The sequence below is a fragment of the Zingiber officinale genome, chromosome 3A, assembly GCF_018446385.1.
Source record: "Zingiber officinale cultivar Zhangliang chromosome 3A, Zo_v1.1, whole genome shotgun sequence".
Classification (NCBI taxonomy): domain Eukaryota; kingdom Viridiplantae; phylum Streptophyta; class Magnoliopsida; order Zingiberales; family Zingiberaceae; genus Zingiber; species Zingiber officinale.
In genome coordinates, this window is record NC_055990.1 from 112474900 (window position 1) to 112494251 (window position 19352).

Below are 19352 nucleotides of genomic sequence, written 5' to 3' on the forward strand. Positions count from 1 at the left end.
GATTTCAAATTTAATTCCTGTGTCCATGCCAACAAATGTCAATTGGAAGAGAATGATGCGGGTAAAGCAACAGTGGTTAGGAAACTTGTCTAATTGATATGCAAAGTACAAAATTTCAAGTCCTACTAAGATGGCGATGGGTAAGGCTAACTAACATTAAAATTTTAATTTAATGTAGGTGCATATAACTTCTATAGCAACAAAAAACAACTCACATCAATTTTACTCCAGAAGCTTGGATTCTTAGACCATCATCTTTGCATTCTCCAGTCGCAAGATGCAATTTGCTCAAATAGATTGCTTTAGCAGATCTATGGATTGACCCTTTGTATTTACTGCTTGACAAATTCATAATGGCCTTGAAGTATCAGAGAAACTTCTAGAAAAAAGACATTGTTGCTATGAATTAAGTAAATAGATCATCTAAATTTGAAACAAAATTTGGCAAGGCCTATATTGGAAACAACTCAACCATATTGTTGGTACTTTTTGGATTTTCAGAAGTTTTTGTCTGTATTATTGCTAAGCAAGGATAAACTATCATTCTTCGCTCTAGTTTATGTTAGGACCTTCGGATGGCTAGAGAGGGAGGTGTGAATAGCCTCCTTTAAAAACTCAATTAATCTCCTCACAAAAGTTTGTTAGCACAACGGAAATAAGCAAAAGGAAAACTGATGCAAGGAAAAGAAACAACCCACCACTAACATAACAAGGATGTACGAGGTTCGGGGATAACTTGCCCCTACTCCTCGGCGTATCCGTAAGGTGGACGATCCCTTGATCTTTCGGTAGATCACACCCCGGACAGATTCCGGCTAAATATTTCTCCTTCTCGGTGGAGTAACCTCTCCACAAAGTCTCAGAAAAGATTTGAAATGAAGCACAAGACTTACAGAGTTTAGTGGCTAAAAGGAATGAACAATAAACTTACAGCCACGATGAAAGCAAAGCGCAAAGACAGAAGAAGTTCCTCAGCCAAGAGCTCAAAAAACACAGCACTCTTGCTTGATCGACAGAGAGTTTTTGAAAATCCTCCCTCAAACCTCTCTTCTTCTTTCTTCTTATTCCTCTGCTTTCTCACTGTCTTCAGCCAGAGCCGAATCACTGTCACCTGTATCGAATCACTGCGACCAACTCAGGCGTCGCCAATCACTCTTCCTCCTCATCTGGTTCTCTGAACTCACACCAATACCATCCATGGTCTTCACTGGTGTCTCTGAGCTCGAACCAATAAGCAAGAGTCAAGCTGTTGCCAACTGATCGCAGCCAGTGAACGTTGACGCTCCAATTGCACCATTTGCAGCGAAACACAGCAGAAAGAGCACTTGGTCTTATTCTTCTGATGGAGCTTAATTTGAATTTAAGCATTGGCACGACACCGCAACTCAGAACTCAAAAGCTTACAGATGGTTAGATCGATGAATCGAAATCGCAGAAAGCAGAAGACAACGACATCGTTGTGGATCACCAATGCATCCGATCCATAGCTCGGACCGATCGGGACACATCCTAATCGATCGGGATGATGCTGACGGTCTATGGATCGATCAATAGGTGGATCGGTCCACGCATCGATCCCTATTGTTCGAATCACATCGCTTCTCGATCGGTCACGCATCGATCGATAACCCATGACTGTCAGTTCTGTACCGATCGCGAGACCGATCGATAACTATAGTATCACCGGATCGGCCGACATCGATCCGATACCAGTCACCGATCGGCCAATGCACCGATCCAATGCCTCTGTTGGTTTTAGAGCTTCCCACCCTAAACCCTAACGCCTTCCTGGTCCAGAACGAGCTACCGAGCCCTCTCCGACTTAGTCTGGAGAACAAGCTACCGAGCCCTCTCCGACTTCCATGTCCGGCTGAGAGGACTGAGTCCTCGGCGGAACCGAGTGAGAACGCAGCCGAGCCGGGGGGAAAAGCGATCCGAGTTTGTGAGAAGGACAGCAAGCCTCTCCGACCTAGTCCGGAGAACAAGCTACCGAGCCCTCTCCGACTTCCACGTCCGGGTCAGAGAACGAGCTACCGAGCCCTCTCTGACCTAGTCTGGAGAACGAGCTGCCGAGCCCTCTCCGACTTCGTCCGGTCCAGAGAACGAGCTACCGAGCCCTCTCTGACCTAGTCCGGAGAACGAGCTACCGAGCCCTCTCTGACCTAGTCCGGAGAACGAGCTACCGAGCCCTCTCCGACTTCGCGTGCCAAGTATCCGTACTTGGACTTTTCCTCTCCACATGATCAACCTTGATCATTAATCAGTCTGAGTTTAATTAATATCTGATACAAACTTAAATCAGTGTCAACATCAAAACAACAGTCAGGTCAGACTGTATTAACAATCTCCCCCTTTTTGTTGTTTGACAACACGATTTAAGTTTAGATCAGAAATGTTCATATTTCCCTAATTTTAGGGGAATCAAGATCCTCCCCCTAAGACAGATACAACACCATGTAAGGATAGGGGAATCAAGATCCTCCCCCTAAAGCCAAACTTTCATTTATCTCTAAACTTAGTTATCTTCTCCCCCTTTGTCAAACACCGAAAAGGTGCGAATTAGGTAAGAAAACGTTAAAGGACTCCCCCTTAACCCATACTGTCTTTTTCTTAATCCACCTAGAATGCCCTCTAAGTGTATTATAAGACAGTGATAAAGAAATAAGAGACATACAAGACATGACATATGAACAGCATATTAATAGCCAATAGGAAGTGAAATATAAAGAAAAATAAGAAAATGAGCAGCATAAATATATGAAATCAGCAAGTATCCAGGTCAGACATAAGTATCCAACAAACAACATCCAAAACATAGATAATCAAAATGACAGCATAGAACAATGTGTATCAATCAACCTCCTCATCATGAGGAGCATCAACATCATCAGCTGGAGGAGTGGGTCCCTGAGGTGGCCTGCCGCTGCTCGAGGATGGATAGCCCGGGAAATACTACGGAGGTGGGTATCTGGCCATCCATCCCATAATCGCTTGATGTGTCGCCAACTGCTGACTGCGTAGATCATCATAGCGCTGGTCAATCCGAACGCTTAGCCCGTGGAGCTCAGCAACCAGCAACTCATCATGCTGATCAATGCGACTCTCCAGCTCGGCGATCTGCCAGCGCAGATCAGGATCTGCCTCTCCATCGTCAGCAGCAGCAGCAGGAGGAGCAGCAACAGGAGCAGCCCCAACCTGTCGTGGAGGTGCCCGTGGTAACTCACCTAGTGCTCTCCCATCCTTCCACCGAACCTCCCCATTCTGTCCTATGATGCCAGACTTGGAAAATGCCCGTTTCCCAAGGCTGCAGTCCTGCCTGACCATCTTGACTATTCTACCCTTGGAGACATCAATCTGAAGGATCTCGAGCTAATATGTAATTATATACCCATAAGACATATAAACAGTGAAGCTGTTTGGCTCACTATAGGAGATGATCGAAGAATAGATGCTAGACATGATGTCAAAGTCGAGATGCCGACGCAATCCATAAAGCATCAGGCAATGATATGGTCGGATCTCAGACAAGGGTTTAGATGTGATTGGCAGAAGGCAGTTCGTGACAATCTTAAAGAGAATGTAATCTGGGGCAGATAGTCTTAGGGCTGCAAAGGTAGGAAAATCAACATCTAACTCATCTAGTCCACCCGGTCTAGGATGTCCGAAGAAATACTCATAAATGGAGTCAGATGAGATATAAAAGGGTGAAGATAAGGGGTCTGGTAAGTCAGGATATATGGAAAAGACATTTCCTGAACACCTCCGACAAGCTAGATAATCAAAGAAGGCTGAAAAGGAGAAATCAATAGTTTGCTTAGCAACCTTAGTTTTATAATTAACATCATTAGTTTGATGAAGATTATTATAAAACTCAGATACTAAGTCGTAATTGATGTCCCGTTCTAAGTAGACTAGAGAATCAAGTTTGTAATAGGCAATTATTTCTGACACAGATGGACAGAATTCATCCATGAATTTTCGATCCACAGACCTACAAGGAAGCAGTTTAAAGGTTCTTTGTTTAAAGGCTTGCTCAAAGTGATGATTTGGAAATCTTCCAGAAACAGATGGTTGAGGTCGGGAGGGAGCCTTAGATTTAGACTTCTCAGTTGATGACTTAGAAGTTCCCTCACCAACTTGTTTCTTCCTAAGGTTTAACAATGTGATACAATGGGGCAAATAAGTGAGCACCGGAGCCACCAACAACCGAAAGCCAAAACAAAATGCACAGATACGGTGAGAAATGAAACTGAAATGCCAAGGTGAGTAGTTCTAGGGAAGAGTTACCTTGGTGCCATTGAAGTATCTTTTGGCTAGGGCTTTGGCTAGGGCTTCGGCGTGCAAAGAGAAGAGAAGAGTTGAGGTGTAGGAAAGTGTCGGCTAGGGCTTCAGCGTGAAAGGAGAAGAGAAAGGATCGGGAAGATTTAAGAGAGATCGGCTAGGGTCCAGGTGTTGAAGTGATCGGACGACTGTCCGATCAGGAGATATCAGAAACTTCCTGATCGGTCACCAGTCCGATCAGGGAACCTCCTGATCGGTCTGGGCTACTCTGCGTACCAAACTGACCTGATTGGTCCCCGGACTGATCAGGGAACTCCTGATCGGTCTGTAGACCGATCAGTGTCTGATACTGAAGTTTCTCCAGTAATTTCAGTAACTAAAATTCGTAGAGGTGTTCGATAATTCGTAGAAGTTTCTCCAGTAAAACTTCCAAATTCAGTACCTAGAACCTGAATAATCTACAAGCATAACTATTTCCTAAAGATTATGGTCTGAAATTGTTTATAGCCCGAAAGTTTCAGACATTTAGAAAAACAGACAACTCAAGGCTTGAAAACTGGAATTTTCGACCTTGTTATGTTCAGTTTCAAGTTTGTCAAAATATAACCAAATTGCTATCATTATTTCAAGGACTTGTCCTAGTTTCAATCAAAATCATAAAAAGTATCGATCAAAGGTATCAAACAGTCCATCAACCAAAGTTACATAATTTCTAGGTAAAGGTCCAACCAAGTTTCCTTGGTTGGAATATATGAGTAAGATCTAGGAACCAAATACACATGAATTGTGTAATGACCTTCCCCATACTCAATTTATGTCTCTTCAACCTAATTATTCAAGGGATGCATGATACATTTTGAATAATTCTGCTGATCCTAGCATCTCACCCAATTTCTAACAAACAAAAATAATTTGTTAAACCTTATAGTTTGTGTGAGATGTTCCCAAGTTGCCCAAATTAATTTCCCTTTTTTTTCTTATCGTTTTAATTGTCCTTATTGATCATGACGTGGTCCTAATGACCTATTGAGCCAAACACATTCCCAATTCTCTCCTCAAATGACTAAATTCATTTTCCGGAAGAGGTTTGGTGAAAATATCGGCTAGGTTTGACTTTGACTCAACATATGTGAGTGCAATGTCTCCCCTAGCTACGTGATCTCTAATGAAGTGATAACGCACTTCAATATGTTTGGTCCTTGAATGATGGACTGGATTTTTTGTTAGGTTTATTGTGCTGATGTTATCACACAACACTTGCACTCCCTTATATGAAAGCTCATAATCTTCTAGGGTGTGGATCATCTACAACAATTGTGATACACTCTCTCCTATGGCAATGTATTTAGCCTCGGTTGTGGAGAGAGAAATGCAATGTTGCTTCCGACTTGACCAACTAACCAATGATGAACCTAAAAATTGGCAACCCCCACTAGTGCTTTTCCGATCCAATTTGCACCCAGCATAATCGGAGTCGGTATAACCTATCAAATCAAAAGACTCAGTACGAGGGTACCAGAGACCTACTCTAATTGTGCCCTTAAGGTATCTCAGAATTCTCTTAACTGCAATTAAATGAGATTCCTTGGCACATACTTGATATCTAGCGCACATGCCCACAGCAATAAGTATGTCCGGTCGACTAGGTGTGAGATATAGAAGACTACCGATCATGCTTCTATATTGCGTTAGATCAACTGGTTTTCCATTCTCATCATTGTCAAGGCGAGTGGTCGTCGCCATTGGAGTGAATACTTCCTTAGAGTCACTCATTTTGAATTTCTTGAGCATCTCTTGAGTGTATTTTGTTTGATGGACATAAATGCCATCTCGAGTTTGTTTGATTTCAAATCCAAGGAAGAATGTCAATTCTCCCACCAGACTCATCTCAAACTCACTTTCCATGTGAGTGATAAATTCATTCAAATAGTCCTTATTATTTGAGCCACAAATTATGTCATCGACATACACCTGGGCTACAAATATGTTTTCACCATCTCTACGCAGAAATAGTGTTGGGTCTATTTGACCTCTTACAAAACCCTTTTCTAGTAAGTAAGTTGACAACCTTTCGTACCATGCTCGAGGTGCTTGTTTAAGCCCATAAAGAGCTTTCTTGAGCTTGTACACGTGGTTTGGAGCTTTGGTATTCACAAACCCCGGTGGTTGTTCAACATAGACCTCTTCTTTAATGAAACCATTTAAGAAGGCCGATTTAACGTCCATTTGATAGAGCTTGAAGCCTCTATATGCAGCAAAAGCTAGCATTAAACGAATGGACTCTAATCGAGCCACGGGAGCATAAGTCTCATCATAATCGAGGCCTTCGACTTGACTATAGCCCTTGGCTACAAGTCTTGCCTTGTTTCTTACGACTTCTCCCTTTTGGTTTAACTTATTTTTGAAGACCCATTTGGTTCCAATAATGGTGGTCTTCTTAGGTCTAGGAACTAAGTCCCACACTTGACTCCTTTCAAATTGACCTAACTCATCTTACATAGCTATGATCTAATCAGGATCGTGCAATGCCTCATCAACTAATTTTGGTTCGATTTCTGAGATCAAGGCGACCTCATTAGACTCATTTCTAAAGAATGATCTAGTCCTAACCCCTTGTTGAATGTCTCCCACAATCTGGTCTTGGGGATGACTAGAGGCTATCCTAGATTGCCTTGGTGTTGGCGGTGTCTCATGAGTGGTCTCACTAGACACAGACAAGGGCTCAGTATCAGGCAAAGGATCAGACTGAGCCCTCTCTTGCCTTTGCTCATCATCATCGGAGTCAATTTCGACTCTTTCTATGTTTTGATCATTTAAACTTAGATTTCTAAGTTCAAATTGAATTTCTCCTACATCCCTTGATTGATCATTTGATTTAGGAATTTATTCAAATGCTACATCCGAGGACTCTTCAATCAATTTAGTCCTATTGTTGTAGACTCGATAGGCTTTGCTGATGAGAGAGTACCCGACTAGTATCCCTTCGTCAGCCTTAGCCGTGAACTTTCCAAGATGATCCTTGGTGTTCAAGATAAACACCTTACAACCAAACACCCTAAGATGTTTAATTGTAGGGGGTCTCCCAAACCAAAGTTCATGGAGGGTCTTTCCTAAAAACCTATGTATCAATACTCGGTTTTGCACATAGCAAGTGGTATTTACAGCTTCAATCCATAAGTAGCTCGGTAGTGAGTACTCATTAAGCATGCTTCGTGCAGCCTCTTGCAAGACTCGGTTCTTTCTCTCCACAACCCCATTTTGTTGTGGGGTCCTTGGAGTAGAGAACTCATGCCTATATCCTTTTTCTTGACAAAATTCTAAAAATCTATGGTTTTGAAATTCTCCACCATGATCACTTCTAATTGTTTTAATTGTTGTTGATTTTTCATTTTCAGTTCTTCTACAAAAAGAAACAAAAACATCTATGGTTTGATCCTTATTTTTCAAAAAGAAAGTCCATGTATATCTAGTAAAATCATCAATGATCACTAAGCAGTATCTACTTCCATTCAATGAAATAACATTACTGCAATCAAACAAATCCATATGCAATAAATCTAAAGCAGTAGATGTACTTGATGCTTGGTAAGTCTCGCACTAATCCTTTGTTGGCCAGCTTTCAAATATTCTTCATGTTTACGTGGGCCAACCTCCTATGCCACAGCCATGATTCTTCTTCTTTTGACATGAAACACTTAGCAGAGGCATTAGTAGCACTTTTAAAAAATACTTGATAAATGTTATCTACCCTTGTGCCTACTAGTACCGTGTCAAGTGTGTCAATGTGTTTGACCAGACATTGACTTGAATGAAACTCAATTGTATAACCCATATCACACAATTGGCTGACACTTAGGAGATTAAAGGTCATCCCCTTGACTAGAAGGACATTTTTGATTTGGAGACATTCGGATATATGAATATCTCCAACTCCTATAACCTTAAGGCTACCATTATTACCAAAGGATACATTACCTTTATTTTTGTTTTGAAGGGTAGTAAAGAGTGACTTGTCCCCGGTCATGTGCTTGGAGCATCCACTATCAACAAACCAAGTTGATAGATGCTCCCCCTTGACAAATGTCTACAAGACACGAAAGATAGATGTTTTAGGTACCCAAATCTTGGGACCTAATGCATCTACAATGAAAAACCTAGGAACCCATGCCTTGGTCACACCCTTCCTAGTCTCATGAACCCTAGAAGCATGTGATCTATGAAATTGGGTTCTAGACACTATGGAAATGAAACTAGACTCCTTAGGTTGATATCCTAACCCAGCCTTGTTGTAGACCGCCCTTTGGGCATTTAAAATCATATCTAAGGTCTTAGAGCTAGTTGAGAATTTCTCAAGCATTTTCTTGAGTTTCTCAACTTCACTCTTTAAGGCTTTGTTTTCATCCTCAAGAAACTCTTGATGTAGGTCATCAACCTCATCTTCCCTAAGAGTTTTCAAGTGTTCTACTTCATCTTTTAATGATTTGATTTTAGTTTTTGATTTCTTAAGCAAAGTAGATAAATGTGCAATAGTTTATAGCATTTTTCTAAGTGGGGAGAAGTTACCTCTTCATCATCCGAAGATGATGAAGCCGCGGCTGATGTATCACTTCCGGAATCCGATTCCTCCCTTGCCATGAGTGCTAATTGACGAGTGCTTTTCTCCTTCTTCTCTTCCTCCGATGAGCTTGAGGAGGATTCATCCCAAGTAGCTTTGAGAGCTTTCTTCTTCTTGGCCCTTTCCTCATTCTTCTTGAGTTTTGGACACTCGCTCCGATAGTGTCCTTTCTTGCTACACTCATAACACGTAACATTAGTCTTATCAACATTTTGATCAATAGACTTACCTTTCTCTTTGTATCTACGGCTCCTTCTCATGATTCTCCTTACGAAGTTGGCCATCTCGCTTGATGATGATCCACCTTCATCATCGGACTCGGAGGAGGATAAGGATGTAGGAATCTCTTTCTCCTTCTTCTTTTCTTTCTTCCTTCTTCCATCCTTGCTCTTTTCTCCTGCAACTAAGGCAATACCTTTCTCTTTTTGACCCTTGTTAGCAAGTTCATGAAGTTCCATTTCACAAAAGAATTCATCTAATTTAACAATTGAAAGGTCCTTGGAGACCTTGTAGGCATCTACCATAGATGACCACAAGGCATTCCTAGGAAAGGCTTTGAGAGCGTACCTTACAAGATCGCGATTCTCTACGCGTTCATCTACGGAATGAAGACCATTGATGATCTCTTTGAACCTTCCGTGTAGTTCACTTACCTTTTCGTTCTCCTTCATGGTGAGATTTTGTAGTTGGTTTAGGAACAAGTCTCTCTTGGCGATCCGAGAGTCTCGGGTTCCTTCTTGGAGCTCGATGAGCTTGTTCCACAAATCTTTTGCGCTCACAAATGGACCTACCTTGACAAGTTGATCTTTGGTTATCCCACATTGTAGAGTGACCACTGCCTTGGCATCGGCTTGTCCTTTGCGAGTTTGCTCGGCGGACCACCTTGACGACTCTAGTTCCTTACCTTCTTCGTCCTTCAGAGGTGTGAACCCTTCCTTGACCGAGAACCACATGGAGATGTCGGTCTTGAGATAATACTCCATACGACTCTTCCAATATTGGAAGTCCGCTCCGTCGAAGTAGGGTGGACGATTGGTGCTAAAATCTTCCTTCATAGCCATCTTCTTGCTCTTTAGGGTATTAATCCGGATGAAGAGCGCCTTGCTCTGATACCACTTGTTAGGACCTTCGGATGGCTAGAGAGGGGGGTGTGAATAGCCTCCTCTAAAAACTCAATTAATCTCCTCACAAAAGTTTGTTAGCACAACGGAAATAAGCAAAAGGAAAACTGATGCAAGGAAAAGAAACAACCCACCACTAACATAACAAGGATGTACGAGGTTCGGGGATAACTTGCCCCTACTCCTCGGTGTATCCGTAAGGTGGACGATCCCTTGATCTTTCGGTAGATCACACCCCGGACAGATTCCGGCTAAATATTTCTCCTTCTCGGTGGAGAAACCTCTCCACAAAGTCTCAGAAAAGATTTGAAATGAAGCACAAGACTTACAGAGTTTAGTGGCTAAAAGGAATGAACAATAAACTTACAGCCACGATGAAAGCAAAGCGCAAAGACAGAGCTCAAAAACACAGCACTCTTGCTTGATCGACAGAGAGTTTTTGAAAATCCTCACTCAAACCTCTCTTCTTCCTTCTTCTTATTCCTCTGCTTTCTCACTGTCTTCAGCCAGAGCCGAATCACTGTCACCTGTATCGAATCACTGCGACCAACTCAGGCGTCGCCAATCACTCTTCCTCCTCATCTGGTTCTCTGAACTCACACCAATACCATCCATGGTCTTCACTGGTGTCTCTGAGCTCGAACCAATAAGCAAGAGTCAAGCTGTTGCCAACTGATCGCAGCCAGTGAACGTTGACGCTCCAATTGCACCATTTGCAGCGAAACACAGCAGAAAGAGCACTTGGTCTTATTCTTCTGATGGAGCTTAATTTGAATTTAAGCATTGGCACGACACCTGCAACCTGTAACTCAAAAAGCTTACAGCAGATGAATCAGAAATCGCAGAGAAACAGCAGAAGACAAACGACATCGTTGTGGATCAGTCAACAGACCGATCCATAGCCCTCTGGACCGATCAGGACACATCCTAATCGATCTGGGATGATGCTGATCGGTCTATGGACTGATCAGCCTATAGGTGGATCGGTCCACAGACCGATCCCCCTATTGTTCTGAATCACATCGCTTCTTACTGATCGGTCACCAGACCGATCTAAACTTTCTGTGTGGTTACCGATCGATCACGAGACCGATCAGATAACAAGTATCACCGGATCGGTCGATGACCGATCCGGACAACAATATCCTTGGATCGGTCATCCATGCCTGTTGGTTTTAGAGCTTCCGACTAAACCCTAACGCCTTCTGGTCCAGAGCGAGCCACCGAGCCCTCTCGGACCTAGTCGTGAGAACAAGCTACCGAGCCCTCTCCGACTTCCACGTCCGGGTCAGAGAACGAGCTACCGAGCCCTCTCTGACCTAGTCTGGAGAACGAGCTGCCGAGCCCTCTCCGACTTCGTCCGGTCCAGAGAACGAGCTACCGAGCCCTCTCTGACCTAGTCCGGAGAACGAGCTGCCGAGCCCTCTCTGACCTAGTCTGGAGAACAAGCTACCGAGCCCTCTCCGACTTCCACGTCCGGGTCAGAGAACGAGCTACCGAGCCCTCTCTGACCTAGTCTGGAGAACGAGCTGCCGAGCCCTCGGTCCAGAGAACGAGCTACCGAGCCCTCTCTGACCTAGTCCGGAGAACGAGCTGCCGAGCCCTCTCTGACCTAGTCTGGAGAACGAGCTACCGAGCCCTCTCCGACTTCGCGTGCCAAGTATCCGTACTTGGACTTTTCCTCTCCACATGATCAACCTTGATCATTAATCAGTCTGAGTTTAATTAATATCTGATACAAACTTAAATCAGTGTCAACATCAAAACAACAGTCAGGTCAGACTGTATTAACAGTTTAGACATATGACAAAACTAAAATGATTTTAATAACACTAGACACGATTGAAAGTGTCTGATGATTGATTCAAATGAGTTCTAATCCTAAAATTATTTACCACGTAACAAGTTGTAAAACACAGCAAACATCTTAACTCATGATGATACCTTACAACTACCAAAATTAGTATCCAATATCACAAGAAAGTATTTACAAATTATAGAATCTTGAAGAGATTATCCATGTAATTTTCCAATATCCAAATTGAAGACATCTTGTATTATTGATTATTTCATACATTCGTTTATATATCTTGTTTAACAATTATTAATTGGCCTTCGACCGATCCAATTGGAGTTCAAACAAGTACAATATTACGATATCTCAGTTTCTAACTCTAACATTCCTCCTCTAGATCACTACTAGAGTTTTAATTGGTGCTACCTACTTTCTCTTGCCTTCTCTTTTCATATTGATTCTTCTCCTTGCACCATAATCAGTAGACGAAGTTGAAGGGCACAATAAAATGATTGAATTTGTATAAATGGTAAGAGAAATGTACAAGAAGTTGTTTTTTTCTTATTTTTCAAATGCTTATTGTGTAATGTTTGTTTTCTTCTCTTTTTTTTTCATTACTTCTCGAGAGAAGTGGTTGTTTTGTGATATTATGATAACATTAAAAGTAATCTCTTCTAAATCACAAGTCATTAGTACACTGAGGATGCAAGAATTACTTTAAAGAATTGAAAAGGTAACAAAGTTACTGAAAATAAATATGATGTATGACATGGAAGCATACACTTTTTTGCATGAACTATTTAAATTCAGGTGCCTTGAGAGAGGCATTTTGCCTTTAGAAGCTTCAGAATATTTCAATGCATTTCCATAATGAGTAGAGTTCGAAATCGTATGTTTACCCTGAAACAACGTGAAATAAGTACAGATATCATAACAAAAACATTTGAACCATTTACATTATCACAAAATTGATTGTCATAATTTCATATGACAAAGTATATATCAGATTTGTAGCTGGTAACTACAATGTAGGACCAGACAATAATGTACCTTCTTTGGACTTTCACTGATGTTTAGGCGATTGAAGTTAAGGGAATCTGTATCACTTTGGGAACAACACGATCTATCGATTGCTTTAGCAATTCTCTCATCCTCAATAGCATTAAAAAAGCAGCAACGAACCTTTGCATCTTGTACTATATTTGCCCATATTGATTGACTACTACTTAATGTAGGCTCATTACCCAATATCCAAAGGCAATATCTGAAAGTCAAAAATCTTACAAAACTAATTGGGAAAAAAATGACTGGAAATATGAAATGTAGGATCATATCTTGCTCTGGTCAGTGCAACATTTGTGCGATTAGGATTAGAAACGAACCCAATTGAACCATCTGCATTCGATCTCACTGTACTAAGTATGATAACATCTTCCTCACTACCTTGAAACCCATCGACTGTGCTAACTTTAACAGGCATATTTGAGCTCAACGGAAGCATTTTCCTTACCTTATCCTCAACAGAAACAACTTGTGCAGAGTAAGGACAGATAACACCGACACTAATTCTGTTCTTACTTTTCATGGTTGCTACAAAAATTCAATGGTAGCAACAAAAATATTGTCACTAAGGCAGAGCCAAGTGCTTGACTGAGAAATTAAGGTCGCTTATACAGATAAATATGAAATAATCTAAATGAATAATAAAAGGGAGGATGAATCAAGAGAAAACTAGGAGAAAAGGAATGTAAAAATTAATAATAATTTCAAGCCAAAAGCAAAGTTGAGCTGTTTGTTGTATTTCAAGATTTATTAAGCTACTGTAAACACTATGAAGTATAGAGCTAGCTAATGGTAGTCAGTAATGTGAAACCATAACACATACTACACCTGTACGAAGGCTTCTAAGAATTTGCAAGATAACAACAACTTCCATGTCGTTTTTTGTACTGTGTCTATGGCTGTCAAAACTCTCGGTTCCATCTACAATATTTATGAAGGAGTAGGATCGAAACATCTCTCCAGGAAGAAATCTTCTTGTGTAGTCCTCCTTGATGACATTTGGTCCATTGAATACTTTGGAGTTGTAGAATCTTTCAAGAGGAAACAAGCTGATAGATGGATGCATGCGATACTGCACATTCAGAAGGTGTTTCTTGAATCCTAATTTACTCAACCTTTCAAATAGACTCCTACCAAACATTGCATTTTCTGAGACCTGATTTACAAGTTAATGTATGGCCATAAGTTAGTATTTTTTTGATAGAAAGTGAATATTCTTAAGATCACAGAAGATGGGTTACTTTGTAGTTTGTACCTTGCTTTTGACAAGAGAAGGCAATTGACATTCATCACCAACAAGAACAGCATGGCTTATAGAAGAGATCTGCAAGGGTACTGAAGATTCACATTCTTTTATCTGCGCAGCTTCATCAATCACCACAATCTCATATGATTTCTTTAAATTCAATATCTTGGCCGACATTGATGCTGTGCAGAAAACAAGGTCGGTCGATTCCAAGCAGAAATCCATGATGGCAAGTTTGTTAGAGAATGAAGGTAGACATAATGATTGCTCGAGTAATTTTATATTGTTAACACAAACTGCTTTCGTCTTAAGTAGCATGATAAAGGTATTGGTGTTGCTACCAAATTCAGACAAAAACAACTCTTGTTCTTTGCAAGTGGATCCAACTACATACGCAAGATTATTGCCTGCATCTTTCTTTGAGAGAAAAGTGTTGAAGAGTTCAAGCGAACAAAGAAGGTCCTTTATGTGTTCACAGCAAACATTAGACAAAGCAGCTGTTGGCATATGGACACACAAGCTATTGAAACACCCTCTGGATTTCTTTAAAAGAGATGCAAATTTTCGCCTAACACATGACAGAACCCCTTTACTAAGCTTGTTATCATTTAAATCCTTGCCCTTCTCATCCTTAATTTTGCTTTTATCAAAAAAAGTTTTGTACAAAATTGCATCATGTTCAAAGAAATTTAGTAATGATCTAAGACAATACTTCCATCCAGTTTGTAATCCAAAGCACCGTCGTAGCCTATCTGCTCGGTACTTAAGAAACACATCTTGTAGATCATGACCAATGTTCAACCTTCCTTCATTGCCAAACAAGACCACATCTCCCAACCGACATGGACCGATCCCAGAGGATTCTTTCAGTAGCTTCAGCAAGCTTGAGACAACTCCTTTTATAGCATTGTTGGTAGGTGCACAAATAAGTGTTCTACATCTCAATTGATCTGATAGCCACACTAAACCACTAATTGTCTTGGTCTTTCCGGTACCAGGAGGTCCCCAAACAAGGCTAATGGATTGTTTATTATGACATTCTCTCGCCAATATGCAACTCAGTATCGCATTGGTCTGAGACTCATTCAGTGGCAATTTGGCTAAACTCAATCTGATGTCGATGTTTTGGATGCTACCAATGGTGGAATCGGATGCAGATAAAACATTACCCATGTCATCCTGCCCACAATACAATTCGCAACAAAGTTAATGCAATTATAAAGAATATGAATATTTTCAAAGACAAATCTACTATTAGCATACCTCTGGGACAAAATCCAACACCTTGTGAATAAGACCAAAATTTCTATCCTTTGCGAGCTTAGAATTCATCGCATTCCAGATTCGAGAGTATGCTATCGTGTTCACTAGAAAAAACACAAAATAGCAAACTGTTTCTTTGCAATCTCTCGAGACATAGATGTCTTCTGATGCCCTAACTTGAAATTCTTTACTCTCGAGTACCTCAAGAAGGCAACCAAATTCCAAACCAACTAATGGCCTACCTTTTGATAAGGCTTGCAATTTAAGCACTTGAGTGTCCGTATTTTGGCAAAAGGAGCACGGGATATGGCTTGCAATTTGGAGCACATTTCTGTGCGTAGTTCTTCCAATAATGGATAAGTAAACGAACTCAAGTAGTTCTCGACAGTGTCAAAGGCCATGGGAATAGTCTCCACCTAAACATGAAAGGGGGCTTGAAACTTAGGCATCAATGTGACTGTTCGATCATTAACATGAAGGGGCGAGTAGAGGGACTCCATTTACCTTGTTCTTTAAGAAATCAGGGTTGAGCACATCCTCGATGGACCATGAGAGGATCGTGTCCTCTAGGCTACGACGGCTTTCGAAGTCGGCCATTGAAGGTGCAGGCAGCGACGACCACCTCTTCAGCTCTGGTGATTGTGTTAGAGGTGAGTACTATGACCGTGAACTTGAAGAAATGACGATTCCATTTCCACATGCAGGGAGAAGAATTGCAGAGTCGTCGCTTCGGAGTTCGAACTCCAGTGAGCAAACCTGGATCATTCCCACAGGTGAGTGGGGATGGGGGATACGTTCATGATTTTGTACATGCATGCACATGACGAACTAAACCAAATCCTCGATCTTTTCCTTATCATTAATCATCTAATTTAGCCTCTGAACCCTACACCATACGAACTAAACCAAACCTAAATGATCTAATTTGGTTCGGTCCTAACTTATCCAAACTAACTCAAATAAATTAATTTGTCTGAATTCCAACTTATCCATTTTAATTTGAATCAATGTGATAACAAACAAAATTTAAACGCTTTATAATATTTATTTATTTTTAAGTTATAACTTATAACAAACAAAGCCAAGCCTAGATCATTTTGGTATAATCTTTAAAGACGATGAAATAGTCCAGCGTAAGAATCACAACAAAATCATTACTTGCAATCTAGTCATCTTACTTGCCGCATAAAATCACATGACACCAAGGGTGTCAAAAATGAATTCAATTGTCAATTCGATAGATCTAAAAAAAAAATTGGATTTAGAGTTTTTAGTTCGGGTTAGTGTCTGATTCAGATTGGGGATTTTGGATTGGTTTAATTTTGGATCGAATTTGGGTTTGACCTAAATTTATGATTTAGATGGTTTCTAGAGTTAAATTAATTTTTATTTTAAAAATTAAGATATTTTTTTATATATAAATAATGAATGTAGTATAATAATGATAAAATATTAAGATAAACATGAAGAATTACAGGACAATAAATTTTTTTTTTTGGGCTACACAGATTATTCTGGTGTGTCGGGTTAAGTTCAGGTCGGATTCAGATTGAAAATTTTTTTGATAATTGATCTTCAATCCGATCCGAATTAATTTAACCAGTCTAAATTAACCCCCCTATGTGACACTAAGTTATTTGATAATTAAGGGACGATATCCTTTTGAGTAGGGGTGTAAATGAACCAAAACCACTCATGAGTTATTCGAAGCTCGATTCGATAAAAACTCGTTTAATGAGGCTCGTTAAAATAAACAAACGAAACTCAAGTTTCACAATATTCAGTTCGTTAGTTCGTGAACATGTTCGTTAAGCTCATGAATTAATTTTTAAATAAAAAAAAATAGTTTTGATATTGAATTTATAAATTTTACACTCCACTTATAAAACATATAGATAAATATATTAAATTTATTTATTAGAATAAAATTATAAATTTTAATAAGAATATTATAATTTTCTTGAAATATACAATTTAGTTTTTAATGAATATTTACATTTATAATTTATATTTATTAAACTCGTTTAAGTTCGATAAAGGCTCGAATAAGTTCATGAGGTATGAATATATTCATTAAATAAAGCTCGACTCGATTATAAATGAGTAAAATTCAAATATTTAAAAATTTAACTTGACTCAACTCGATTATACCCTTACTTTTGAACGATAAACTTGCAAATTTTATTTTTCAAACAAGGGAGCGAGAAAGATCTCTCAAATTTATTATGAGGTCCTAGGTCTCCATATCCATTAGTTAGGGACTTTAAATATTATGTGACGGCTTATCTCTAGCCTCATAATAAAAAATATTGAAGAATGCAATACGTTCCAATGTAATTAAAATATTTCTCGAGGAACAATAAAAAATAATTAATATTTTTGAATATAAATATATAATAAAATTAATGTTTAATGTTGGATCAAAACAATACCCCTAGCGACTAGCTTGAGGACGGGGAGCACGAATTCTTTGGTCCGCAATTTACGAATCAGAGGATGGTTCATTTTTTTACATCGTTGATTTGGATGGACCCCACTTATTTAAAGATGGGTTCATCTAAATCAAGGGTTCCCATGCAGTGGATCATCCCCTGGTCTGTAATTTATGGACCAAAAAATCCCAACTAGAGGACGAGAGGCATACTTGGGGGGAAAATAATCACCTTTTATGTACTTTTTGAAAAATTATCAAAATAACATCCTATCAATAATTTTGATATCTAAAATACCACTTTATACTTTTATATAAAAAATATTTTTATAAACTTGATTAAATTACTTAAATTTAATTAAAATCATTTCAATATGGTCAAAATCATCTTAAATTTGTACCATACAAAAAACCTCATTTGTGATGAATTTTTTAAAAAATCATTGTAAAAAAATTTACAACCAAATATTATTAGTTGCAAATAAATAGTTGCCAAATTCTAGGACGAATTTATATGAATTTGTCATAAATTTTTTTTACCGTCAAATTTATTACAATTTTACGATGAAAAACTATTTATTGTTAAATTCCCAAATGTAATTTTGTGACAAAAAAATCATTTTCGTTGCATATTTGTAATGAAAATATATTAGTTGCAAATCTACGATGAACTCGTTTTTGTTGCTGATCTGTGACAAATTCATATTCATTGCAGATCTGTGATGAATTTCGTTTTAGTTACAGATTTACGATGAAAATGAATTCATAGTAGATCAGCAATGAAAACGAGTTCATCACAAATTTACAAAGAATATATTTTCGTCTTAAATCTGGGACTAAAATAATTTTTCATCATAAATTTCTGATATGTACTGTATTTATGATAATTTTTTTCGTTATAAAACTCAAAAAATTTTCACAGAACATCCTCATTTTTGGATTTTATTATGTATCTACATGATTTATCCTGATGGCTGGTGGAAAACTTCCGTAGGGTCAGACTCAATATCATCCAACCTGATTGATCTTGTCCGAATGCTGAGTCGATGGACGCTGGGCATCTGGCGCTCTCCGAACTGATGATGTGGATCTCTGACTGACCGTATGGATCTCCGGCGAATCTGCAAGGAAGTCGAGCCGGGAAGGGGTTCCCGGCGACGACCCTCCGATGCTCAAGTCAGGCAAGAGGAAAACGATGAGGTGGCTCCAAAGATGCGAGATCGCGTACCTCCGGCGAAGTCTGAGGGCACTTATATAGAGCTGTGGGGAGGCTTATGCACACCTACCGAGGCGTACACGTGTCCTTTACCATACCTCAGTATGGGATTACCAGAGGAGCATGCCTGACACCATACTGCTACAGTCCGAGTACCTCTATGATGGGACGGCAGAACCTTCCGTCGTAGGATTCTGCGTATGGCCTGGTCGTTGAACATGTCTGTTGTCAGAAGATGATATTCCCCAATGTCTCCTTGTCCTTTTGTCTCTTCTCTCCCCGTGCCGAGCGTCCAGCTGCTCGGCAGGCACATCACTTCCGA

General features: G+C 39.8%; 1 protein-coding gene across 1 annotated transcript in view; it reads right to left on the bottom strand.

Moving 5' to 3' along the window:
* The window catches only part of LOC122050588, a 63431-nt gene that overhangs the window by 1562 nt on the left and 42517 nt on the right, over positions 1 to 19352 (bottom strand). The window contains exons 4-7 of the mRNA XM_042611485.1: positions 13703 to 14030; positions 13195 to 13402; positions 12863 to 13076; positions 12627 to 12712 (exon numbers count right to left, since the gene is read on the bottom strand). Of these exons, the coding sequence (XP_042467419.1) occupies positions 12627 to 12712; positions 12863 to 13076; positions 13195 to 13402; positions 13703 to 14030 (836 nt within the window). The remainder of the gene's footprint in view (positions 1 to 12626; positions 12713 to 12862; positions 13077 to 13194; positions 13403 to 13702; positions 14031 to 19352) is intronic.